This window comes from Lissotriton helveticus, chromosome 10 (genome assembly GCF_964261635.1).
Source record: "Lissotriton helveticus chromosome 10, aLisHel1.1, whole genome shotgun sequence".
Lineage (NCBI taxonomy): Eukaryota > Metazoa > Chordata > Amphibia > Caudata > Salamandridae > Lissotriton > Lissotriton helveticus.
In genome coordinates, this window is record NC_136071.1 from 918,089,538 (window position 1) to 918,116,865 (window position 27,328).

Sequence of the window (27,328 nt, forward strand, 5' to 3'; positions counted from 1 at the left end):
CGAAGAGGCGCCAAAGATAAGCCAGTCTGCGCCAGTCCGCGTCCAGACGCTCCCAGCTTGCAGACTCTGCCGACACTATGGCGGGAAATCGCCTGACCTATAGTGCCGCTCTCTTGCACTCCCTGCGCCCTACCTCTTATGTGCGATGTTCGCATTCGATGGCACCTACAAATAAAGGGGCTCGGTGTGAAACTTGCAACTGGGGCATGCGCCCTCCGGTGTCAGGGAAATCCTCCCCTGGGCCAAAATGGAGGATGTTCCTTCTTAACTGTCGGTCCTTGCCGAAGCATTACACTGAGTTGGCTATGCTCATAGAGGAGTACAAACCTGAAGCCCTCTTCTTAACGGAAACATGGCTGCAGCTCGAGCTCGACCCCGCGTCAGTCTGGGCCTCCCCCCCAGGTTATACCATCAAACGACTGGACCGCCAGTTAGGTAGGGCGGGAGGGTTGGCTATCATCTACAGAGATAATTACGGGTGTCGTATCTCCCCCTCTACGACATCAGGTTGCGAGAGTCTACATTTCACTCTGGAATTCTCCCCTACCACCACCTTCACGGGAGTTCTAGCTTACCGACCACCTGGGACTCTCGGCAATTTTGTCTCTGACATCACAGATATTGCCGCCAATTCTATGATTACTTCGGCTAATTTCACCGTGCTGGGCGATCTGAACTTACATTTAGACGACCCATCTGACTCAGTAGCCAATAGCCTTCGTTCAAACTTTCTGGCTATTGACTTATGTCAGAAAGGGTTCCACCCGACGCATACCAAGGGACATCTCCTCGACCATATTTTTAGCAACTTAGACAACCTTACGGTCGAGGTACCTATTCCCTTACCCTGGACCGATCATTTTTTAATACCCTTTGTGTGGTCCCTAAACACCCGCCCTGTCCAACTGACCAATAATAAACGATGGGGAAGGAAGTGGGCATCGCTTCCGTCCTCAGAGTGGACACAGGCCCTTAACGAACATCCTCCTGTGATGGTGTCCAACCCCACTACGGCCACTGCCAACTTTGACAACTGGATAACCTGCACCCTCGACCAAGTCCTCCCTAAGAAATCCCTTGACCTGATAAAAAAGATCTAAAGTCGCTCCCTGGTATTCCCCTGCCCTCAGGCTCATGAAGCAATCCTGCCGTAAATTAGAGAGAGCATGGAGAAGTGATCATTCACCCTCAAAAAAAGCTGATTACAGAGCTGCTATAAAGCTCTACAAACTTGAAATGAAAACTGCGCAAGCTCTCTTCTACGACTCAAAAATTAACTCCGCTGCCAACTCCCCCAAGGAAATTTTTAAAATTGCCAAATCCTTAATTTCCCCTGCCCCCGAGCTTCTGTCCCCAACGGGCGCCCAATCCCGCTGTGATGATCTAGCCTCCTACTTCTTTCAGAAGATCCAAATCATCTACTCTTCATTTTCTGGGGGTAATGAGGCTGAGGGACCCACCATCTTCCCGGAGATAGCCCCCACTGCCCCTCACACGCTGGATAAATTCCCTCTGTTAGATTCCATCACAATTGACAAAATCATCCCGAAAGTCACCTCGGGATCCCCCAATGACCCAGCACCTCCGTGGATTCTCACTAAGGTCTGGGACGCTATCCGCCCGGCCGTTCTGAACACTCTCAATGCTTCCATCACCACTAATTCTGTCCCCGCCTCTTGGAAGTGTGCGATGGTCAAGGCTTTATTAAAAAAGCCCTCCCTGGACCAGAACAGCTTGGCTAACTTCCGCCCAATCTCCTTACTCCCCTGGATGAGTAAACTGCTTGAGAGGCACATCAACACCATCTTAGTAGATCACCTGGAATCAGCGGATCTGCTTTGTGTCTCTCAGACAGGGTTCCGCCCCCAGCATGGGACCGAAACTGCTCTTATTGCGGTGACGGAGGAAACCCGAGCCGTGCTGGACCGAGGAGGAAAGGCAGCCATCATTTTGCTCGACCTCAGTGCCGCGTTCGACACTGTCAACCATACCATTTTATTACATCGTTTAATGGGTTTGGGTGTGTCGGACGCGGCACTGGAATGGCTGTCTTCCTTCCTAGATAAGCGTTTCTTCCAGGTGTTTGAGGGTGAGGCAGTTTCCATCAAACATCCACTTAGCTGCGAGGTGCCTCAGGGCTCCTCCCTGAGCCCCACGCTTTTTAACGTTTATATGCAACCTCTAGCGGGGATAGTCCAACCTTTTGGTGTGCGTATTGTCACCTACGCAGACGATACCCAACTGATGGTCTCTCTAGACCACATGGATGGGTCGTCTAACACCTTAGGTCCCTGTCTGGAGGCTGTAGCTAGGTGGATGCAACTCTCCTGCCTCAAACTCAATGGAGAGAAAACGGAGGTCATGCTACTGGGCAACCCTCCATTGACTTCTCTGGCCTCCATCTGGCCCACTTGCCTCGGCGCCCCTCCCCAAACCCCAGATAAAGAGCCTGGGCATATGGCTCGACAAGTCGCTGGACTTCTCGGCTCAAGCTACTAAAACAGCGGCTACTTGCGCGGGGCTTATGAAGATGCTTCGTAAAGTGCTCCCCCTGCTCCCTTTCCAGGCGAGGAGAATCATGGTCCAGGCCCTGATCCTCTCTCGCCTGGACTATGGAAACGCATTATACCTGGGAGCTCCGGTAGCTGTGACCCACAGGCTCCAGGTTACCCAAAATTGCGCCGCCCGCCTACTATACAACATCCCCCGCTGGCAGTCAGCCAGGCATGCCTTAGACAATCTTCATTGGCTTCCAGTCGCCGCTAGAGCTCAGTTCAAGGCTATGTGCATTGTGCACAAATCCTTCCACCAAACGGGCCCTGCTATCCTGTTTCCCTTAGTTCTGCCCTACGTCCCCCCCAGAGCCCTTCGCTCCGGATCACTGCATCTAGCGACTACAACAAAAATCAACAAAGCTAGATGGGGCGGCCGCTCCTTTTCCCACACGGCTGCTAAGCTCTGGAATTCCCTCCCCCTCGCCCTTAGAGGGAACCCAAACAGGATGGCCTTCAGGAAAGCGCTGAAAACACATTTGTACACTAAAACTTGTTAACGTCTCGGGTTGCCCTTCAACAATCAATATAAGCGCTGCGAGGCCTCCGGGTAGTTCCAGCGCTATACAAATATAATTTTTGATTTCATTTTCATTTCTATACCCTAACAATATATGTACACTAGTACAGTACTTTTTCAACTTTCTGACTTGTGTGGACTCCTACTTATTACTTGTTGAACATGGGGACCCCCAGAGAATCATTATTGGAAACTAGGCCCTTCCGACTAGGTCATTACTTGAAGCAGGGTATCCCGGCCTAAGCATTATCAATTATTTGAACAGTAAAACAATACACAAAAAAGCCCAGAAACAAGCACAACCAAATAAAAAAAAATCACAAACAAGTTTTAAAAAGTCAACATTTTAATTATAATGAGCTTTCCATGGACCACAAGTTAACAACCACTACACTAGTACATTTACCTTACTTATTACTTTGTCAATTTATCTTTACCCTAGTACCTCTCCTGCGTAAATCCTGTATCTGTACTTCTACCTAAATTCTACTTTCTCAGCCCAACCTTCTGCCTCCACATGCATTTTCCACCTTTTCCACCAAGCTCTGAAGTATTCTTTAGCGCTGTATGACTCTGTTATAGATGTTTAGCAAATGAATTAAGTAAAACAACTGCATAGTTCAGTCAGACACTAGCCACCTATAGTATCACAAATGCTGTATAGGCTCTCATTACAAGTGGCCAAATAATCCAATGCTGCCTGTAACAGGAGTTGCATCTATGTCAGGATTACAAGTAATGAAAGAAAACCATCTGAATACGTGGCATATGTAATTTTAGAAAAGTTTTTTCACCTGCTCAAAAGAGGAAATTGCCAGTGTGAAAATATTTCTTACAAATGGGGAACCGCTACTTTCTGTATGTTATTTTACTTTTCACTGTATCTCATCAGATTCTTTTGGCAGGACTTAAACACTTGGGAGTGAGGGGAAACACATTGTCATGGTTCCAGTTGTTCTTAGAGAACCCCTCTGAACAGGTTTTCGTCCGCCCCTTGTGTCCTCCCAGAAACCCCTTGTTGGTGGTGTTCCTCAGGGTTCGGCTGTGAGTCCTCTACTGTTCAATGTTTATTTGCACCCCCTCACAACCCTAGTCGAGAAATGGGTAGTAAGAGTACTGTCCTATGCTGATGACACCCAGCTGGTGTTCTCTTTCAAAGAACACTCAGAGGCTGCCTTTGCCAAGTTTAAGCAATGCCTGATTAACATCTTGGCCTGGATGACTGACAATTGCTTAAAATTAAACACAGAGAAAACAGAGGTCCTATTCTTTAATCAATCATCACCCACTCAGCCTAAGCTCTGGTGGTCCTCAGAGCTCACTCCCTGCCAGAAATGTGGGGTTTAAATTTGATAATGACCTCTCCTGTAAGGCCCAGATTCACCAGGTTTCCTCAACATGCTTCTGGAAGCTGAGAGCCCTGTGAAGATTCCTTCACTTCCTTCCGATAGATTGCAGGAAGACAGTGGTCCATGTACTAGTCACGTCTCGGTTAGATTATTCTAATAGCCTTTATATAGGACTACTTGCCTATCTGGTTCACAGGATGCAAATAGTTCAAAATGCTGCGGCCAGATTGATTAGGAAAGTGCCATTCTGCCACCACAATTCCCCTCACTTGTAAAGCCTCTATTGGCTGCCCGTCAATAGGAGGATCGAGTATAAGGCACTCACCCTCGCCTAGAAAGCCACCAGAAATCGGGGCCCGGGTTACTTGAGACAGACTCCAAAACTATAATCAAGGCGGGTTCTGAGATCTAATCACATGAAACTTCTCAGGATTCCTCGCTTCTTTAAGGCTAGGATAGGCGGCAGAGCTTTTTCGGTGAGAGCTGCAGCACTTTGGAATTCCATGCCTCCCCATCTCCGGCTGATTGAACCTGAACAGGCCTTCAGAAAAGCACTGAAAACCTTGCTTTTTACCTCCTGAAGTTCCCCCCCTTTCCTCCTCATTGTGAATCTGCACCTTAGCGCCGGGACACCCGGTTGGAGGTAGTCGTGCGCTCTATAAATCTCACTTATTATTATTATTATAATTTCCGAACTGTGAATGGTCAAGTTAAGGAGCAGTAATACCAGTGAGAGACGGTGTGTTATGATCATACCATTACACCAGGCTGCTCATAATGAGAACCCTTTTGCTTTATTCTGTTTTGTGCAATGTTTGTACAGAATAAGTTTATTGTTTTTTATGTATTTTAATGTGTGAGTCTTGATGATTAAGCCACTTGTGGCTATATTTTGACGGCAATCCTTTGCACATTACAAGTAATAATAGCAGCTAACAAAATTATGCATAGATTCATGGCACTGTCCTACAGTTGGTGGTAAAGTTATCTTACCATTTGAATCACAAGATTATAACAACTAAGGAAATGAAACGACAAAAGGAAACAATGTTAGGTTTGCAAATTAATTTTCACATTCTTAAAACCTTACCAGGGCCGGACTGGTTGTAGCAGGCACTGGGTGTTTTCCCGGTGGGCCAGAAGGGTGGGGGCCCGTTTTCGAGCTGTAGGGGCTGGTTTTGTTACTGGGGGTCAGTTTTGCAGCAGTGCTGCAATATCGTCGCCCTGTAAAAAAAACAGCTGTGCTAAAGCGGTTGACAGCAGTGCTTCTCAGTAGCACCTCCTTCCCCCCCAGGCTGGTCCAGGGCTGATTTGTGTTCCCAGTCCGGCCCTGAACATTACCACACATATAGTTTCAAGGGTATCTGGTGATTGAAATTCTGTGATCATTCGGTTTCTGAAAGTAAAGATTGTTGACATGGCAAGCAAAATTAATTTTTTTCTGCAAGTGAATGGTGTATCTTTTTTTACATCTGTAACTGTTGTTTCTAAACCCTAGGTGCAATCTGCCACCTATCAACGGGCATTTTTATGAAGATGTTGGAAATAAAACAAACGTTGTGACTGTCAATCCGAGTATCATTATACATAAGTGAGTATAATTGTGTACATGTTGTTGCTTTCAACTTAATTCTGCATTATTCATTATCAAAACGTGTGCATGCATCAAATTAATATCTTGAAATAAGTAAGAAAATTAAGAATAATAATTAGTTTTATGACTTACCAACTAACATTTGTGAAAATGCATATATTTTGGGGGCGAGGGGTAAAGATTACTAATACAACTCAAAACCTAGTAACATTGAGAAAAGTGTTCAACTCTGGGGGCCAGATTTAGTATGGCCACTCCAACCTACACAAAATAGGAAACATGTTGGACTTTGGAGGGATAAAATGCATTATTCCCACTCCAACCTAAGCAACAGTAGCAAAAGTGTTGAATTGTGGGAGGGCCAGATATACTGTTCCCCCTCCAAGCATAATGAACGTGAAGAGTGTTTTTTCGAGGGTCAGATTTACTATTTCCACTCCAATTTATGCAATATATAAGAGAGGATGTAGCCTAATGGCTATGGCTGCCGATCTCAAATCTGGGGAGCCGAGTTCGAGTCTCGACAATGACGCTCAACATCCTGTGATTCTGGGCAAATCACTCAATCTCCCCGTGCCTAACAAAAATGAATGTGTCAGTCTGTATAACGCAACTAGTGCTCTTGTAAAGTGCTCTGATACCTGATACCTTTGGGTCAAGTTCAAGCTATATAATAATTATGAAAAAATATATATATTAGGGAAAGTGTTGGACTTTGAAGTGGGCCATGTTTACTATTCCAACTCCAAACATAGGCAACAGTATGGAAAGTGTTTGACTTTGCAGAAGTTAGATTTACTATTTCAAACCCAAACTTAACAAGATTATGTAGACTTTTGGACCTTAGAGGAGTCAGATTTACTATTCCCAATCCAACCTACTCAAAAGCAGAGAATGTGTCAGAGTTTGAAGGGTTCAGATTTACTATTCCCACCCTAACCTAAGCAACATTAAGGAAAGTGGTGGGTTTTTGGAGAGGTCAGATTTAAAATCCCCACTTCAACTTAAGCAACAGCAAAGAAAGTATTAGACTGTGGAGAGGCCAAATTAAATGTTCCTACTCCAACCTAAACAACAGTAGCAAATGTGCTGAACTTTGCAAGGCTCATACTTACCTAATCCCACTCCAAATGTAACAACATTTCTGAAAGTATTGGACTTTGGAAGGTCAGATTTGCAACTGCCACTTCAAACAACAAAATTGGGGAATGTGTGGGTTTTTGGAGGAGTCAAATTTACATGTTCCACTCTAAACTTACCAAATTGGACAAAGTGTTGGACTTTGGAAGGATCACATCTACTATTCCTATTCCAAGCTAGCCAAGATTAGGGGAAATGAAAAAAGTGATACATAAAATATACATTATAAAATATTTAAGAAATACAATTTAAAAATAACATTAGAAATAACCATTATTTTCAGAGAAATACAATGGCAAACAAATATTAACTAACAAAATATGAAAAATATATAAATAAAAATATACTAAACTTATAATTTTATTACAAATACAAAAACTAATTGTAGTTACACTAATAAAGTATGAATTAACATTGACAAATAAAAACCTGAACATTTCTATTTTTCCAAATTATCTAACAAAACAAATTAAAATGTAAAAAAATGCTGAAATGTCATACTATAATTTAAAAATTAAACATTTTGAAATCATATCCAAACACAATAAAAAAAAACATCTTGCAAAAATATTAAAAACATTATAAAGTATTAAATAAAATTAAAATTTACAATGCAAAATAAAATAGATAATTATTCATTCATAAATTAATAACCCCCCACATTTTATATAAGTTAAAAAAATCGGTTAATTAAACATGTTAAGTACTTTCAAATAATACTTATAAAATTAGTATAAAAGCTACCTACCCATTGCCCATATAAAACCCAACAACCTAAAAAAGTACTATAAACATAAATTAATAATTTGTAAAAAATGAAATATTTTCGTAATGAATGAAAACTTCTAAATACCTATAAAAATGCTTCTGAACTCGATTTAAAGCACTGCCCACCCAAAACCCTTTAAAGCTCAGAAACCTTAAAAACATTAAACTTACAAATTTACTCCCTACAACTTGTCATGTCAGGCCCCTATTAAAGGACTTCCGCTGGCTCCCAATGGAACAAAGAATAATACTTAGGGGCATATTTACAAGTTCTGGCGCATCTCTACAAATCAGCAGGGATGCGCCAGAACAGATGTGTCATGCAATCCCCGCCGCATTTACAATGCGGCTCACCATGGTGCAAGGAAGGGCAGATGCGTGACGCATCTTGTGGTGTACGGGCGGCGCATTGCTGGAGTCGCGTTGCAAGCGCAACGCAACTCCTGCAATGCACAGGGGCCACCCATACATAACGTGGTGCGTCACTCCTTACGCCTGCTTGAAGCAGGTGTGAGGATTTGACGCAGCAGCGTCGTAAACCTGACTCAGTGAAATCTTGTAGATTTCACTGGGTCAGTTTTACGGGACATTCCCACAAGGGAACGCCCACCCTGCGACAGAACGCCCACATGAAACCTGATGCAGGTTTCATGTGGCGCAGGGCTTTACAACGTGACGCATCTGCCTAGATGCGTCACATTGTAAATAAGTCGCAACATGGCGCATTGTTTACGCCGCCGTTGCGTCACATTTGTGATGCAACGGCGGCGTAAAAGTGTCGCAAGGGGCACGTAAATCTGCCCCCATATGTTTGCTGCATCACCTTTAAGGCTCTACTGATTGAGGGCCATAATTCCTAATCCTGTTTGGGAGCTTCACTCCACATCGTCAGATGTACTGACTTTTCCAAATTAGAATGGGAAATGGATGGATGGTGCCTGCTTCTCTGACCATGTCCCAATAATTTGAAACTCTCTGTTTCTCCTCTTTTCTTACTGATTTCTTGTGGTTCAGGAAAGAAATTAAGACCTGGCTGGTCAGGTATGCCCCGCAACCTCTCTTACTCCTGTTGTTGTTAGAATTTTGCATCATTTTCCGTTCGTTTCCCTTAGCACCAAAAAACTTCATGGTGTACATGTGCTTAATACACTAATTTTAACATAACAAAATACAACAAACTGTTAAATAAAATTGAAAAAATATATATATATATATATTAACATCAGTTCCTAAAAATTATATTAACAGCTACAACATGAAAATAAACTATATTTTAAAGCTTGATGTTGCAAAATAAATATATATATGTATATATATATATATATATATATTACCTACTGGCGGTCACCAGTAGGTAGTTATAGTTAGGATCGTTTTCCATAGGAAATCCGCAACATTCTATTGGGAATAACTTTGGCGCCGAATGAGGGATCTGCCTGTAATTTTCCTTAACTTTGCCTCGCTGCGCTCCGCTCCTTCCCTGAAAGTTGCGGGGGGATCTGTCAAGCGGGGGCCGAGATAAAAGGGAGGTCCCAAAACGTGTTTTCCCCATGTTAATTTCCATAGGGCGGTTGGACTCACTTTTAGCCCGAACGGCTGAATGGATTTCCACCAAACTTGGCAAAATTGTAGGGACTGGTACCCCGATGTGCCTTTGCTATGTCTCAAGATATATGCTCCAGTGGTTTTTACGAAAATTAACTTTGAAAAAATATATATTGGGCTACATTGGGCTATATATATGTTAGAGCCCAAATGTAGCCCAATGTAGCCCAATGTAGCCCAATGTAGCCCAAAGATGGCCACCAGAGACAAAAAAAACAAATGTAGCCCAAATATCAGCCAGATGTAGCCCAACTATAGCCCAATGACAGAATGTCCCAGAGTGTTCTAAAGAACAACTAGAGCACTAACAGTCTTACTTATGACAAAAGTATGGCACACCTGAAGTCATCTTGATTGGAATAAAGTGTTAACACGTAAAACATTTAATTTGCAAAGGAACAAAATGAGGGGGTTCATTTTGCCATAGGAATTATGGTTAGTGCTGAAGAAAGAAAAATTAGGGCACATTTTGAGTAACTTCTCAAATCCTCTTATATTTCATTAAAACAATTCTGATATGCAGTCTCCCAAGATGGCCACCAGAGACAAAAGAGCCCAAATGTAGCCCAAATGTCAGTCAGATGTAGCCCAACTATAGCCCAATGACAGAATGTCCCAGAGTGTTCTAAAGAACAACTAGAACGCTAACAGTCTTACTTATGACAAAAGTATGGCACACCTGAAGTCATCTTGATTGGAATAAAGTGGTAACACATACATTTAATTTGAAAAGGAACAAAATGAGGGGTTTCATTTTGCCATAGAAATTTATTTTATATATATATACATTTTACACAAAAAAACATCCATTTAGACATTTATTTACCCATTTATTCTTCCATCAACCTTTAGATATACATATATAAAAAATATTTATTTTTCATAAATATACACATTCACTGGATGATGTCATCAGTGATGTCATTTGAGATGTCATCAGTGATGTCATGAGTGATGTCACTGACCATGTCATGAGTGATGTAATATGTGACGTCATCAGCAGTGCATTGCACGCGCAAGTTATAGTGAGTCCAACTAACTATAACGTGGGAATTTCAATGGTTTTATGCGAGTAATATTTCCACCTAACTATAACTGGTGTGAAACCTATGGTTTTTTCAGTGAATTATATATATATGTGTATATATATTGAATCCAGCTCCTGCTCCTCGGCCCAAGATCTCCATAGTTCACCATAGGTACAGACCACAGCATGTGCAAAAAGTTTATAAGAAGGTGGTTTTATTGTCCCATCGTCTCCAGCATAACGCGTTTCGGCTACGTCACGGTAGCCTTGATCACATGAAAATTGGAACCAATAGTGATGATTATATACACAGTGCAATCATGGGGTCATGGGGCTGGGGTTAAGGCGCATAGAAATGGAAAACAGATTTTACGGAGCAATTATAAATACTGTGCAAAAATATGAAAGTACAAATACTTTTAAATATATACAACCTAACATCGTATGCATTGCAAAAAAACCATTGATTTTACATGTAATTAAATTCATTGTACATTGAACAAAATAAATGCCAATTCATAATTGCAGATAAATATCAGGGTTCATCAATGTTCAATGGTTGTGCATCTTCTAAATTCACAGTTCAATCTTTACATTGCTAAATTCCGAGTCCAGCCCCAACCAAACAAACATAAAGTGCTAGTGCAAGAATAAAGCATATGTGCAAATCAGTGCAAAACAGTGCAAAGTCTCAAAACACTTTGATAATCAGATATAAAATTATACCGTATCGTTTACCAAGCTAATAAATATCTTTTTCAATGGGCGCTTCAATGGACCACCATGTTAAAGAAAATCTTCATAAATACATACTGGTTCTATACTCGTATCAAATCCCCAAAAAATACAGTTGATCATTCTGTTCAGTATGGCGAAGAAGGCTAGCTAAAATTCATTGTAATTCATAAAAGGATTTTTAACAATGTACTGGAAAAATATACATGATGTCATATACTCATGAAGGAGAAAACAGTGCTATACAGGATATCAAGATGGATATACATCCTGAGAAGAGAGTGATTTATCAAAGGGGAGATTATCGACCCATTTCCACAATACTAGGATGGTCATTGACAGTGCTTGATCTAGATGTCCCGGTACATATATAATCCGGGAATCACCCAATTGTAGAGAGGGTTATACAATGACAAATGTCCCCATCCTTCACTAGATTCTAACCTGATATTTATAAAAAGCAATACAGATCTTCCCCTGTATTCAATCCTTTCGGGATCCTAGTGTCAAGCAGCAAAATGTACTTGCTCTCCAACTGTCTTAATAGTTTCTCCCTATTGCCTCCCCTGATGTTTTTGGGTACAGCATCAATGATAAAGTATTTTAAATCATTAAGATTTTTCTTATGCACTAGCTCAAAATGGCGTGCCACTGGGTAGTTGACGTCTGAATTGACTATACTTTAACCCACAAGTGCATTGGAGCACGTATACCGCAAAATCTGTGCGGCACGTATAAAGTTCTTGTGGGCTTAGAATCAAATGCAGAGTAAAATTCATTAGTATTTATGCCAAATTTGCATGCTCTGCACGATATGCATTTGTGGAAGCCAGATTTGTTATAGAGCCAATTTTTGTTAGATATTACTTCTGGACTGGTTTTCACCAGAGCATTCCTCATTGAGGGTGCTTTTCTGAAAGTGATAGACGGCTCATCTGGTAACATGGGGGCCAATGTAATATCGGTTTTGAGCAATGGCCAGTGTTTCTTCAGTATCCCCCTCACTTTCCTCTCCTCTGTGCTGAATGTTGTGATGAGACTAATTCTGTCTTCTATTTTGTCGGGCTGCTGATTGTTAGTGCATTTCCCCACAGTAAGGCATTCCTCTCTGCTTGAACTATTAGCTCGATCTTTGGACTTCTGTAATTCACTCAAACAGTAACCTCGGGTAAGAAATCTATTAAAAGCTTCTTTTTGGCAACTCTCCAAATCTTGTTCTGTGCTGCATATTCTTCGGATTCTAAGGAACTCCCCAAAGGGGATGCTCCTAATAAGGTGCCCTGGATGGGAGCTGCTAGCGTGCAGGATCGCATTTCCTGCTGTAGATTTCCTGTGAAGCCGTGTCTGAATTTTTTTCTCGCTAATGTAAATCTCCACATCAAGAAACTGAATCTGACTATTACTGATGTGAGAGGTGAATTGTAAATTCAGATCATTTACATTGATGGTATTAACAAAATTGGTGGCTGATTCAGGAGTCCCCTTCCAAATTATGCAGATGTCATCAATAAAGCGCCAGAAATGGACTATATTGTTTGCAAATAGATGGTTAAGTGACCCCCTGAGGACATGCTCCTCCCACCACCCCACATGCAAGCATGCGTAAGTGGGGGAGAAGCAGGCCCCCATTGCCACACCTCTGAGTTGTTGATATATTTCTCTATTAAATAGAAAATAATTATAATACAAACAAATTTCAATCATTTTGAGTAACATGATGTTATGCTGTCTATGAACAATGTTGGGTTTGTCCCAAAAATATTTAACGGCCCTTAATCCATCTGCATGTTGGATGCTGGTGTATAATGTGGTAATGTCCAAGGCCATGAGTACATAGTCTGTCTCCCATTCAACATCCTTCAATTTGGAAAGGAAGTGGCCAGTGTCTTTGATAAATGAGGGCAAGGTTTCCACAAACTCATGCAATAAATGATCTACATACTTTGAGATTGCTTCCAATAAGCTTCCCTGGGCTGAGATGATTGGTCGCCCAGGTACAGGAGTGATCAACTTATGAATTTTTGGGATGAGGTAAAGGGTTGGCATTACCGGAAAGTCGTTTTTCAGGAAGGCATGCTCTTGTTTGCTCAAAAGACCCTCTCGTTTCCATTGGTTCAGTTCCTTGTGTGTATTGTCTTTCAGAGTTCTAATGTCATTAAAGGTTCCTTTCTTGTAACAAGTGCCATCACTAAGATGTCGTTGGGCTTCCTCCATATATAGATGTCGTGGCCAAATTACTATATTACCCCCCTTGTCAGCCTTGTTGATTATTAAATTTGAATTGCTTCTGAGTTTCTTCATCAGGTTACTGTATTGTCTTTCCATATATCTAATGCGCTTTGCTTTCCTAGATATATTACACTGTAACCCTTTCAGGTCCTCAACCACAATGTCATTAAAGGCATCAATATTGTCCTTAGGCATGAGGGGGCAGAAAGTGGATGGAGGTTTAAAATGAGTAGAGCAGGGTTGGTTCATCACAATGCCTGCAGCTTGTAACATGTCGTGTGTCTGACCCTCTGCACAATCTTCCTCATGTACTAGTTCCTGGGCTACTTTTAATGCTCTGACATCTGATACCTGGAAATGAATAGAGGGCTGTGACCTACTAATAATGTTCGAAGCTCGATCCTGAACATTTGCTAGTTTGAAATGTTTTTTGAGCTTAAGCTTCCGAATGAATTTAAAAACGTCTATGCGGGTTTGGACATAATTGAATGAGTTCCTCGGACAATAGGATAAACCCAGAGATAGCAATTGAGTTTCTGCCTTAGACAGGGTGATATCAGAGAGATTAACTACGGTATTGTCCCCTAATCCATTTTCTTGGGATTCACAGTTTGCAGGGATTATATTTGCAACGTCAATATCATTATTGCTTGGAATTTCTAGAAGAGCTCCTACAATTTCTTTACTTTGCCTCTCTTCGCGAAGCCTCTGCCTCTTGTGTTTCCTCCTTGCACTGCGTCTCTTGTTATTATTCCTTTGTTTATTTTCCGCTGTTGCCCGGTCTGTGGTCGCAGTGTCTTGAATCTGTCTTCTATGAGAAAACCCAATTCCTCAGAGGGCGAGTATTTGGTGGGCCCCTGTATATATATATATATATATATATATGTGATCAAGCTCCCTAGAGGAGTGAAATGCGTCGTGGATGGACACTGGTCCTATGGTTTTGATTGAATAAAATCTTGAACTCTGCTATCCATTTGATGATTTGTACTTTCTTTCTGAACCACTACGAGCTACAGAAACGGAGTTGGCTTGGAGGTCTGCACCCGATTTGTTTTCCGCCGTACAGTGGCGGAACAGGAACATTGCTGTCATATGATTTGATTTGATTTGATTGGAGATTTGTAATGCGCGACTTAGCCCGGAGGCGTCAAGGCGCAGAAGATGGAAAATCGCCAGGTGCAACTAGTGAGCATAGGAGAACTAGGGATAGGCTTCAACAAAAAGCAGGGTTTTGAGGCCTTTACGGAAGAGGGCGAGGGACTCCTGGTTCTTGAGTTCCAAAGGGAGCTGGTTCCAGAGTCTGGGGGCAAGGGAAAAAAACGCCTTACCTCCCCATCTCGCCTTAGCAATTCGGGTGACAGTTAGCAGATTCTTACTGGCCGAGCACAGGGCCCTACCTGGGGCGTAGGTTGATACCAAGGACCTAATATCCTCGGCACCAGCACCATGGAGGGCCCGGTGAGTGATGATCAGAGTTTTGAATTTTATCCTGGCATGCACAGGAAGCCAGTGAAGTCTTTTCCTGATCAATGTTCCAGAGGAACGTCTGGGGGCATCGACAGCAAACCTCGCTGCTGCATTCTGGACAACTTGCAGACGGTGGACCAGTTTATTGCTCATGCCGAGGTATAGGGCATTGCAATAGTCCAGACGCGAGGATAGAAGGGCGAGAGAGACAAGTTTTCGGGTGTCCGGGGAGAGATAGTGGGTACGTTTTCTCAGCACCCTTAGAATCCCGCAGCAAGTGGAAACCGTTCTATTTACTTGCTTGTCGAAGGTAAGTGAGGTGTCAAAAATGACCCCCACATTGCGGGCGACAGGGGAAGGCTGAGGGCAAGCTCCCAGTGCCGGTGGCCACCAGTCGGCTGACCAGACCTCTTTGTTTCCTCCGAAGACAAGGATCTCGGTCTTTTCCCCGTTAAATTTGAGGTAGTTCGACGTCATCCAACCTGCCACAGCTTCCATGCAGTTTTTAAAATTTAGGGCCGTGGTCTCGACGGATTGTGACAGGGAGACCATGATCTGGGTGTCATCGGCATACGAGGGCACTTCCAATCCAAAAGACCTGACAAGTCTAGCAAGTGGGGCCACATAAATGTTGAAAAGCGTGGGGCTCAATGAGGAGCCCTGCGGGAACCCACAGTGCAAAGGCTTGGCGGTGGAAAGGAAGTCACCCAATTTGACCCTTTGCTCCCGTTGATTGAGGAAAGATGTAAGGAGGCTCAGAGCCAGCCCCTCCACCCCCATCTCACTGAGACGGGAGGCCAGGATGGTCGGGGACAGGGTGTCAAAAGCGGCTGTGAGGTCGAGCAGGATCAGAAGAGTAGTCTGACCTCTGTCGACCTTAGCACGGATATTATTGACCACCACTGTGAGGGCTGACTCTGTGCTATGCGCCTTCCGAAAACCATGCTGAGAGAAATCAAGCTGGCAGGTCTTGTCAAGGAAGGCGCTAAGATGGCAGTTCAGATGAGCCTCCAGCATCTTGGCTGGAGCAGGAAGAAGGGATATGGGACGAAAGTTCTTCAAGGTCCCAGGATCCAAGGTGGCCTTTTTCAGGAGGGACTTAACAATGGCGGTCTTCCAGGGTGCAGGAAAGGTTCCACTGGAGATGGCCCTGTTCATAACTTCCAAAAACGGGGGAAGTAGAGTTTCCCTGCAGTTTTTCAGTGTTTTTAGCAGGCAGGGGTAAAGAGGAGATCCTGATTTGAGCGTGTTGAGGAGCTTGTCAAGGGCCTCAACCGTAAGCAGGGGGAAACTGGAGAGGGTTACACTGGGAGCTGAGATAGGCTCTAGCCTAGGAGGGGGAGCATGAGTGAGATTATAAGTCTGAAGTGCTGTATAGATGTCCACTATTTTTGTATGAAATAAAGTGGAAATTTGATCGCATAGTTCTTGAGAGGGAACTATGGGATCAGGATGTTGAACATGGGATAGAGTGTCTACAACTTTGAACAGGTCTCTAGGAGAGGTGAGGGAGGAGGTTAGTCTGGAGAAGTATGCCTGCTTTTCGGCCAATACAGCAGCCTTATAGATCTTGATGAGATTTTTATGTTTGGTCCTCCCGTCAGAATCAAGCTGGGCTCTCCAGAGCCTTTCTTGCCTCCTACACTCCTGTCTCTGGAGTCTAAGGGAGTCCGAGTACCAGGGCGCTGACGGGTGTTTCCTGGCGCAATATTGAGACTTAAGCGGAGCAAGGGCATCCACAGCCCTAGAGATGGTACTCGCAAGCTCGCGGGCAGCAGCATCAATGTCCTGACTGAGGGGGGGCTTAAAGTTAACAATAAGGGGGCCAAGAGATTCATTTGACAGGCCCCTGTAGCTCCTTCTCAAGACCCAACAGTTCTTATCCGTAGGGGAAGAGACAGGCCGGCCTGACGCGAGCTCAAAGGGAACTGCCTTTCTGATCCGACCAGGAGAGAGGAAGAGGAGGGGCAATCTCTAACCTGGGATCATTCGTAAACACCCCGTCCAAGGTGTGCCCGGCGGAGTGGGTGGCAGACAACACTTTTTGAGAGACACCAAAGGAGGCCAGTGAGTTTACAAGGGACAGGGTATCGGGCGAATTGAGATTTTCTAAATGGAAATTAAAATCTCCAAGAATAGTAATGAAGGGCCTATTAATAAAAGGTTTGAGTACTTCAAGTAATTCGGCGGAAAAAGAAGACCTAGGACCATGAGGTCTATAGAGGAGGATACCTGAAAAGGATTCCTTAGGGGAGGTGCTGAGGGAAAAGAATGGGGCCTGGAAAGAGTACTGGAGAGATGGAAGGGATTCAATGCGACAGGTAATAGAGTTTTTATAAATGATGCCTATTCCCCCCCTTTACGACCCTCTCTGTCCTGCCTCAGAATGGCATAACCATCAGGGAGGGCGTTAATCAAATCCGGGCCAGCTGAATTTGAGCCCCACGTTTCGGTGAAAAAGACCCACGAGGGCTTTCTTTGTGATATAAAGTCTCTAAGAGCAAAGTTATTTTTGACCAGGGAACGAGCATTAATGAGAAAGCCCAGTTCTTTCGGGGATAGGAGAGGATCCTGTGCCCCAGGGATCCTGGGAGTACTTATAGTGGAAATGAGGTTAGGCGAGCTAGGTTCGCCCAAGCAACTGCATTTCAGGCCACGGCGTAGTTGCTCAGGTAATAGTTTGTGATGGCAGGCTTTCCGAGTAGATCGGAGCGATTTGAGGGTACTGAGGGAGTAGCTATAGGTTTCAGGGGGAAGACTGAGAGACTGAGCAGCACCCCTGACCCCTGGCGCCTCCTTGGCGCTGACGGGCAGGACTCAGGCATGACTCCGGCGTGAGTCCGGCGCGTCCGCTGCGCGGAGAGAACACCGTCCCCTTTTATACCCGACTAGAGCGCGTCCGAGCGCTCGAATACCCCCAATATGGCCGCTAAACAAATATATATATATATCCAACCAAAAACTCTCCTCAGTAAGAAAAGAAATCCGTGCCACTTCAAAGTTGCAAAGCGTGTTTTTATTTCAAAGGCTTTTCTCGACGCGTTTCGCAAGTAAACCTTTCTCACGAGAACGAGTGAACTGCATTACGTGCATAATATACATTATCACATGGTATTCACGTCATACCAATAGGAATAAACAACAGACTTTGCTGATGAGTTTGTGCGCTGAGTTCATAATTGGCAATATAAATCATTATTAAAGAACACAAATTTAATCAGTATAGTCAGTACATGTAATTTCAAAAGCTAGGCAATGTAGCGTGAAGTAGACATAAAGATACTTTAGCGGAGAGATACTCAATGTTCTCTGTGCCTCCCGAGTGTGTGTCAGGGAAGGAAAACAATAAAGCATTCAAAGTAGAAAAAGGGGGGAGAGAGAGAGTGCAAGCTGACCCGTGTGAGACACTCGGCTCATTCTAACATTTGTTTAAAGTTTTGCTGTCAGCCGAACATCCCAAAATTGAGGAGACGAACAAAGGTAAATGCAAAAGAAAACAAAGTATACACATTACATCTATCATGCCCATGTGGGCCCAATAGCAATGTTGCTAGTAATTTCAAAATTGTTCGTACCCAACGGGTATAATATTGTCTGTATAGCCCCAGTGGGCAAATGACAAGACGCAATGCAGCTCGCTAAAACGCCACCCATGGCGGTAGACGGCATATTCCAATGCCAAAACATAAATGTTCTATGATGGTTAAAAAGCTGTCATACTTCATATTAAGCGTGCCTTTTATATTCGAACAGTTCTTTCAAATGTGCAATCTTTCAATCAGTGCCGAACAGATTCCCACAGTGTGTCATCCCAAGTTCTGTAAACATAAAAGAAAAGAAAAATATCGTGACTGAAATTACAGTTGTGATAAAACATTTGTACAACAGTTTCTTAAAAACAGAGTTAAAAAGACAGCATGACTGCGGCAAAACAATGTCAAGACACACAAAATTCTACTAGCCTAGGTGTACGGCTAACTCTTCAGGTAAATTGTGACCACCTGGTTGTGTGGTTCTGTACTTTATTATGAGTCTTGATTCTAATCTCCTCATTTCTTTGATTCTGTCACCTCCTCTCTCCCTGATAGGAACAGTCTCCAAAACACAAAAGGAAAGCAGATGGGCATTGCTCTTATGGTGTGTACCAAAGTGCCTTGCTATTGGGTATTGTTTATCACCATTGGTGATTGCCCGCATGTGTTCCAGAACTTTTTTTTTGGCCGGATGTTTGGTGCTTCCAATGTAAAAGAGCTGGCATGGAGATTTCAGTGCATATATCGCGTAGTCTGTCAGACACGTGACATGTTTGAGGATCTTAAATTTGTCAGTATCTTTTGATAATTGGACTTCTTTCTGATTTTTACTATTGCGGCAGGCTTTGCATCTCTTGCAAACATAGAACCCTTGAATCGGATTCCATTGAATGATACTCTCTGGTATAAGTGTAGTACAGAGTAAATCCTTAAGGGATTTTGGTCTCCTAAAGGTAATTTGGGGATGCTCGGCGAGCCCTGAAGCCAGATCTCTATCCAATTTCAGCACATTCCAGAATTTCCCCAGCGCTTTTCTAACCTCTTTGGATTGAGAGTGAAAATCTGTAACGAATCTACTAGTCATACTGGACCCTGCCTCGCAATTTTTCTCTTTACTTTTGAGCAGGCTATTTCTTTCCCTGTTGTTGACTGTATGTAAAGCTTTGGAGATGCACTTATAGGCTATACCGATAAGTGAATCTCCAAAGCTTTACATACAGTCAACAACAGGGAAAGAAATAGCCTGCTCAAAAGTAAAGAGAAAAATTGCGAGGCAGGATCCAGTATGACTAGTAGATTCATTACAGATTTTCACTCTCAATCCAAAGCGGTTAGAAAAGCACTGGGGAAATTCTGGAGAGTTCTGGAAAACAGGCGGGCAATCACCAATGGTGATAAACAATACCCAATAGCAAGGCACTTTGGTACACACCATAAGAGCAATGCCCATCTGCATTCCTTTTGTGTTTTGGAGACTGTTCCTATCAGGGAGAGAGGAGGTGATAGAATCAAAGAAATGAGGAGATCAGAATCAAGACTCATAATAAAGTACAGCACCACACAACCAGGTGGTCATCATTTACATGAAGAGTTAGCCGTACACCTAGGCTAGTAGAATTTTGTGTGTCTTGACATTGTTTTGCCGCAGTCATGCTGTCTTTTTAACTCTGTTTTTAAGAAACGGTTGTACAAATGTTTTATCACAACTGTAATTTCAGTCACGATATTTTTCTTTTCTTTTATGTTTACAGAACTTGGGATGACACACTGTGGGAATCTGTTCGGCACTGATTGAAAGATTGTACATTTGAAAGAACTGTTCGAGTATAAAAGGCACGCTTAATATAAAGTATGACAGCTTTTTAACCATCATAGAACATTTATGTTTTGGCATTGGAATATGCCGTCTACCGCCATGGGTGGCGTTTTAGCGAGCTGCATTGCGTCTTGTCATTTGCCCACTGGGGCTATACAGACAATATTATACCCGTTGGGTACGAACAATTTTGAAATTACTAGCAACATTGCTATTGGGCCCACATGGGCATGATAGATGTAATGTGTATACTTTGTTTTCTTTTGCATTTACCTTTGTTCGTCTCCTCAATTTTGGGATGTTCGGTTGACAGCAAAACTTTAAACAAATGTTAGAATGAGCCGAGCGTCTCACACGGGTCAGCTTGCACTCTCTCTCTCCCCCCTTTTTCTACTTTGAATGCTTTATTGTTTTCCTTCCCTGACACACACTCGGGAGGCACGGAGAACATTGAGTATCTCTCCGCTAAAGTGTCTTTATGTCTACTTCACGCTACATTGCCTAGCATTTGAAATGAAATGTACTGACTAATGTACTGATTAAATTTGTGTTATTTAATAATGATTTATATTGCCAATTATGAACTCAGCCCACGAACTCATCAGCAAGTCTGTTGTTTATTCCTATTGGTATGACGTGAATACCATGTGATAATGTATATTATGCATGTAATGCAGTTCACTCGTTCTCGTGAGAAAGCAGGTTTACCTGCGAAACGCGTCGAAAAAAGCCTATGAAATAAAAACACGCTTTGCACCTTTGAAGTGGCCCGGATTTCTTTTCTTACTGAGGAGAGTTTTTGGTTGGAGATATTGGGACTCGCTATCCCATCCAAGGCCCGCCACTGGAAGCGGCAGGGATCCCAAGCGACTTTTGTTTGGCTGGAATATATATATATATATATATATATATATATATATATATATATATATATATATATATATATATATATATATATATATATATATATATATATATATATAAAAATATTTACCATCAATAATCCCGTCCTTTTTGGACTGGAACCCACAATGATATGGCTTAGATATGTAGTACTATTGATATTAAGGATCCACACCATTGTGGTTCATAATTCCTAGGATACAAATGTGAATACAAATAATCTGTTCATGAAATCTTTTCATGGAAAACAAGCGGGGTGACAAGAAGTCATTAAAAAACATATTGTCATTGCTATCTGACTGTACTGAGCATAAACCTTGTGGGGTAAAATAGCAATGACAATGTTATATGAATGCTACAGCATACTGATAGGTGATTTTAACATTAAATTAAATGAGGGAACTTTGGGATGGAGTAGAGGTGTGACAGTTTCAGGAGGTTCCAGGATTCAGTGGGCGGCCATCAAAATATATTTTAGCCCTATGGCAATGAAAGTCTTTTTACAAGCTGTGGCTCTAGGTGACAGTGAAATAAACTGCCCATCTGGCACCTCTGAGTCAGAATGTATTTGGAAACGTGATCCTATGTGCAGTCACCATGATATTTATCTGTGCAAAGAGTTGAAAAAAGGAAAAGATTCAACATATTTGTTTGTGATACACCTTAATAGTTCAGGAAATAAATTAGCATATAACAGGAGCTCTGTGGTGAACTAATGTGTGTACCCTTGCTCCATGGTACAATATTTTTCTAAAATAAGGGACATGTAGAGGCCCCAGTCAAATGATTTAATATCCAGATGCATATTTCATTCAATTTATAATATTTTATTCTCTCATGAAGGATCCAAATATCTAGGACAATAAAAAAATTCATCCAACACCATGGTTCATTGTCCACTTGACAACTATATCAAGGCCACACCAAAGTGATTCATAGATTTTAGTGATATTCAGCACAAGTATTTTTGAATGAACAGCTAAGGCCAAGAGAACCCATGTGAAAGGCAATTCCATTTAGGAGTATATAGTATCAATTAAGAAGATTAGTAACGACCACTCAAATCCTCATTATGAGCGAGATGTACAATTGTGTTCTCCCCGCATACCTCTATTTGTGCAGGGATCAAACTTTCAAAGATGTATTGTGATTTTCAACAAATCAGATAAAATTCACCATAGTTAAATGCCTAGTAAATATCAAAATGTGGAATTCTATGTGTTATAGCCCATTTTCTAAGTGGAATCTTAGAATAAGGCATATTTACCATGCCCTTTTCTAAACTTTGCACTGCAGTGCCATGCTTACCAAAAGCAGTAAATACCTCGCCCTCATCCGGCCTACTCATAATCGGGCCTAAGAGGCTCAGTTGGGGTACTAATGGAGCTTCCCAACAATACATACAGAGTGAGGCCCCTTTATTGTTCTGATTAAGATTTCTCAGTGATCCCAAACCATTACCAGGGTCCCCTTATTGAAATACAGTATTGACTGTGATAATTTACACTGAGGCCCAGATTTTCTAAATGTATACACAAAGTAACACAATGCCTAAAAATGCCTATGCCGCACTGTGTGAGAGCAAAAGAGGAGGACAGCGCCATATCTACAGAGATATGGCACTCTTCTTCCCTCTCCCTAGTGCTGGTGCACAATCAGGCTTCTGAGAACCACACACACATCTTTGCACCATAGGCAATAGTGTGTGCGTGAGTCTAGCATATGTTTTGTACTGGAAGTGTACCCTTCCAGTACAAAATACTGTGCTTAGACTAACTTTAAAATGTTTCCCATTTTGAATGTGTGCTGTATAGTACTGCACACACGCAAAGTGGGAAGCGTTAGGAGAAATAAAGGCATTTCTCTTTTTTAACTTGTGCTGCTAAACAGTGTTATGTTTTGGTGCAAAACCCAATGTAATGATGTCTGAAGATAGAGTTTTGCATCAAAAAGCATTGGTGATTTCATGGGAACACCCATGCACCAGAGAGCCACCCTAGCGGTTGTTGAAACGGTGCTCAGCGCCCGAGAATGGTCATCACCGACCCCCATTCCATTCACAATGGAATATGCAACCCTGGCTCTGACAGAAAACTTCTTTGAGTTCAAACAACAGCTATTCCATCAGAGCCAGGGCACATCTATGGGGAGCACTTTTGCTCCAAGCTTTGCATGTATCTACATAGCAGCTTTTGAATAAGACAGCATCTTAAGTACCAACAATCCACAACATAATAACCTGAAATTATGGAAACGTTTCATCGACGACATCCTGATTTTCTGGCATGGGATACAATTTGGCTGTGAAGAATTTGTGAGGTGGATCAATGAATTGAATGATTACCTAAAATTCTCCCAGACACTTCTATTCCATTTCTAGACATCAATATTACACTCATGACAGGTAATCTCAAGACCTCATTGTACAAAAAACTGACTGATCGTAATAGCTTACTTTTGTACACTAGTCATCACCCTAAAGCACTGAGGGATAACCTACCAGTCGGCCAATTTCTGCGAATCAGGTGCAATTGTACGTCGATTGCTGACTAAAGAACAGAGGCCAACACTCTGGCATCTGACCTCAAGGCTAGAGGCTACCCAGGCTGAGAAACAAGTCAGAGACTCATTAAAAAGAGCTAGAAACAACCCAAGGGAGGCGTTACTTGAGGCCCATCCAAAACCACTCACTGAAAATCTTACATGTGAGATGTCCTTTACCCCAAATTCTGCCAGAATTAAAAAGATAATCTTAAAACACTGGCACATATTGAACACAGGCAATCTACATCTTCCCAAACCAAGGTTCGCGTATAAAAGAACTTTCAACCTAAAAGACACGTTGGTACACACCAGGCCTAAGAAACACAACACCAACACACAGGACCCTGTGGGGTCTGCCGTCAGTGACTGGACACTACCCCTGTGGTTCCTGCACAGCGTGCCCATTGACCACCACATCAAAAGAACTATCCCTACTACCTAACTTCAAGTGGACCCTAAAGAGGAACACTAATTGCAACAAAAAACAGTGCATTTACATGATAATGTGCCCCTGCGGCCTGAAGTATATAGGAATGACTATGCGACCCATTAAGACCAGGATTACCGAACATAGGAGTAATATTCGCTGCCAAAGAGTCATGACAAAACTATATACACACTATAAAGAAGCACCACACTCTCCTGACAATTTATGTTGGAAAGTGTTAGAAGCCTTACCAGCCATCACCAAGGCTGCATTGTTCAGAGTTGAACATAGATGGGTCCACAGACTTTCCACGCACATCATCGACATGAATGATGATATTCCTTGGGGCTCATTAACCTGAAGTAACACATATCCAACTGTTGTATGTACATACACAATGAGGAATCTTGAGTGCCATGTGACCTTGCGTATGGGCCGTTACAGCTGCTGCCCCCAAGTGATGGGGGCTTACTCTGGTCAACTTAACATATAGTGACCAACTTGTAAGAAATACACCCTCCATATAGTTCAACCCCCCCTTGCCACTTCCCACCACCGGGGTTCACAACACGTCATGATGCCCACCACGCCAACCTAGGGACTTCACTCCCTCTAACATAACTAATGACTTCACTCCTCAATCCTCCAGGCGCGGTCCCGCAGTGTACAATATCAGCTCTTAACAAAAGACCACTTATTTCGGGGCTACACACTGCGCGACCTAAAAATGTAAAGGTGGATCAGTTTTATTAACAACGGGAGCCTCCGCAACCCAATAGATTGAACATATGATGGGAGGCAATTTTACCACCATTAATAGAAACTCCCCGGACGTACCGGTACCGAATACTGATACCAGGTTCGTAGAGTTCCATTCACAACCTACAAACTGCAGTAACAACACTCCACTACAAGATGTCTGCCAACCCTGGCATCACGTTCCAAGCGCCTGAATGACACTCCCCGTTCCAACCCTCTCGCCACCCACTTGACCGCGGCACGCCATTGGCCCACGGAACTACATTTAGACCAGCCACCGACAACCCCTCACCATCCTGGTGTCGGGGGCAGGGTAGGTCGAATGCTAATAGCGTTAAAATATGTTGGTGAGTGACGACGTGTACTTTGATGCAACACCGCTCTGGAGGTGAGTGAGTGAAGCTTTGGGCAATTTCCAGTCCGGGATTTACCCGCAGGGGCTCCCGCGACCTGTGCGCTGCTTGAAAAGAGGGAAACTCTCTTGGGTCTGGTGTTGCTGACAGGGCATTTTCTGGCATTGCCGAAGACGTCTCTGCAGCTCACTCGGCTCTGGGGGGTGTCACCGTGCCACTCATAACTTACATGGTTGGAGCTCCGGTTGGGTGGGGTCGCATATTCGACTGCCTCTACTTTTACCCACCTACCCCTTCTGTGTTTAAGCCTGGGCTACCTATACTGACACTGTCTTGCTGATCATCATGTTCAAACAATTGAGCTCGATCATTACTTCCTTCTTTATCCCTAATAGGACCAAATCAGTGCCATACCGCCGGCTACTGTTGCAAAAAATATTTTGGACAGTATAGGTGAGTCCCAGTATGTTCTGACTGCCATTAGCTCTGCTAGTTGCACATTAGCAATTTTTATCATGAGAATGAGTTTTAAAGTACTTAAGCACAGGATGTATTGAGTACACTGCATTGTGACCATCACTTATTTCACTGTGATTTTATGTGTGACTCAGCGTTCTAGTTATGGTCCTTTCACGTGCACGTTCGCCTTGTCAGACAGTAAGGGTTGGTACACAGAGACAATGTGTGTATTAATATGTGCATTAAACATGTTCTCCCTACCTACTTTTGTTCTACTTACAAGTCTTCCACCAAAGTATGGGGTATGTAGATTCCACTTACCTTGTAGTGTAGATAGTGTTTCTTTGATCCTGAGGAAGTTCCCTGATCATAATGACATTAGAGACACGAAACATGTCGATCACCTGAGAGCAGGGCATACACCACTAGACACATTACGACTAGTTTTTTGCCCCTATCTGTCTTTTAAATTAGGCAATTTACCTTCGGAATAAATACTGGTTAGGACTAACTGACTTATTTTAACTCACATATTTACTTACATATACACACGCTAGGCCCCTCACCCCAACTGCACCCACCGGCAGGAACATAAGATCCCTGATAAAGAGCCCCGGTTCTGGGTGCCCATCAGGTATTGCAGCACCGACCTGACGAGGGGCATGCTCAAATGAAGAAGCATGACACCTAGCTTGCTGGGTGTGTGAGAGCCCTAGTTCCAACAAGGAGAATTCCCTCTCCTGCACTTTCACAATAGTCGTCCCCCAGTGATCCACTTGTCCCTACAGACTCCAACCCTTCTAGCAGACTATCACAGAGGAACTCTGCACCCACTTTGTACGCAGCCTTGATGGGGCATGTACGCTTGACCTCAGTAAACTAGCCCCTAGTCCTTCCTTTGTTTAAAACACCCATGCACCACCCATGTAAAGCACCTCTTGATGTAATACCAAAGGGCATGATGGACGGAGAGCTTGAGCAAATTAAACACTCACCCCCAGTCAACCGATCTTGCTTTAATCCATCATCATTCTTTAACTCACTACACCACCCCAGTTCAAACATGGCAATGTGCAAATCAGTCTGACCCTGTGCCTCATGGAAACAGTCCAGGCCGAACTGCCAAACCATGTCTTCCCTAGACCGGAAACAAGCATCCTAGGACTGGTTTCAGAGTCATATTCCTCTTCAGCCAGGCTATCTTGAATCCAGTGGTAGAGTGAGCAAGGGACCCACGTCTGGGCATACCCTGCCAACTCGGGGCGAACACAGCGATACCAAAGGGGATGATGGACGGAGTGCTTGAGCAAATCAAACACTCACCCCCAGTCAACTGATCTTGGTTTAATCCATCATCATACTTTAGCTCACTCCACGACCCCAGTTCAGAAATGGCCATTTGCAAATTAGTCTGACCCTGTGCTTCATGGAACAGTCCAGCCCAAACTGCCAAGCCATGTCTTCCCTGGACTGGAAAAAAGCATCCTGGGACTTGTTTAGGGTACATAATCCTCATCAGCCAGGCTAGCTTGAATCCAGTGGTAG

The 27,328-nt window shown here is 43.1% G+C and overlaps 1 protein-coding gene across 1 annotated transcript in view; it reads left to right on the forward strand.

Moving 5' to 3' along the window:
- ST8SIA6 (ST8 alpha-N-acetyl-neuraminide alpha-2,8-sialyltransferase 6) overlaps nt 1–27,328 on the forward strand; it is a 478,017-nt gene that overhangs the window by 413,184 nt on the left and 37,505 nt on the right. The window contains exon 7 of the mRNA XM_078663574.1: nt 5,920–6,012. Coding sequence (XP_078519700.1) covers nt 5,920–6,012 — 93 coding nt within the window. The remainder of the gene's footprint in view (nt 1–5,919; nt 6,013–27,328) is intronic.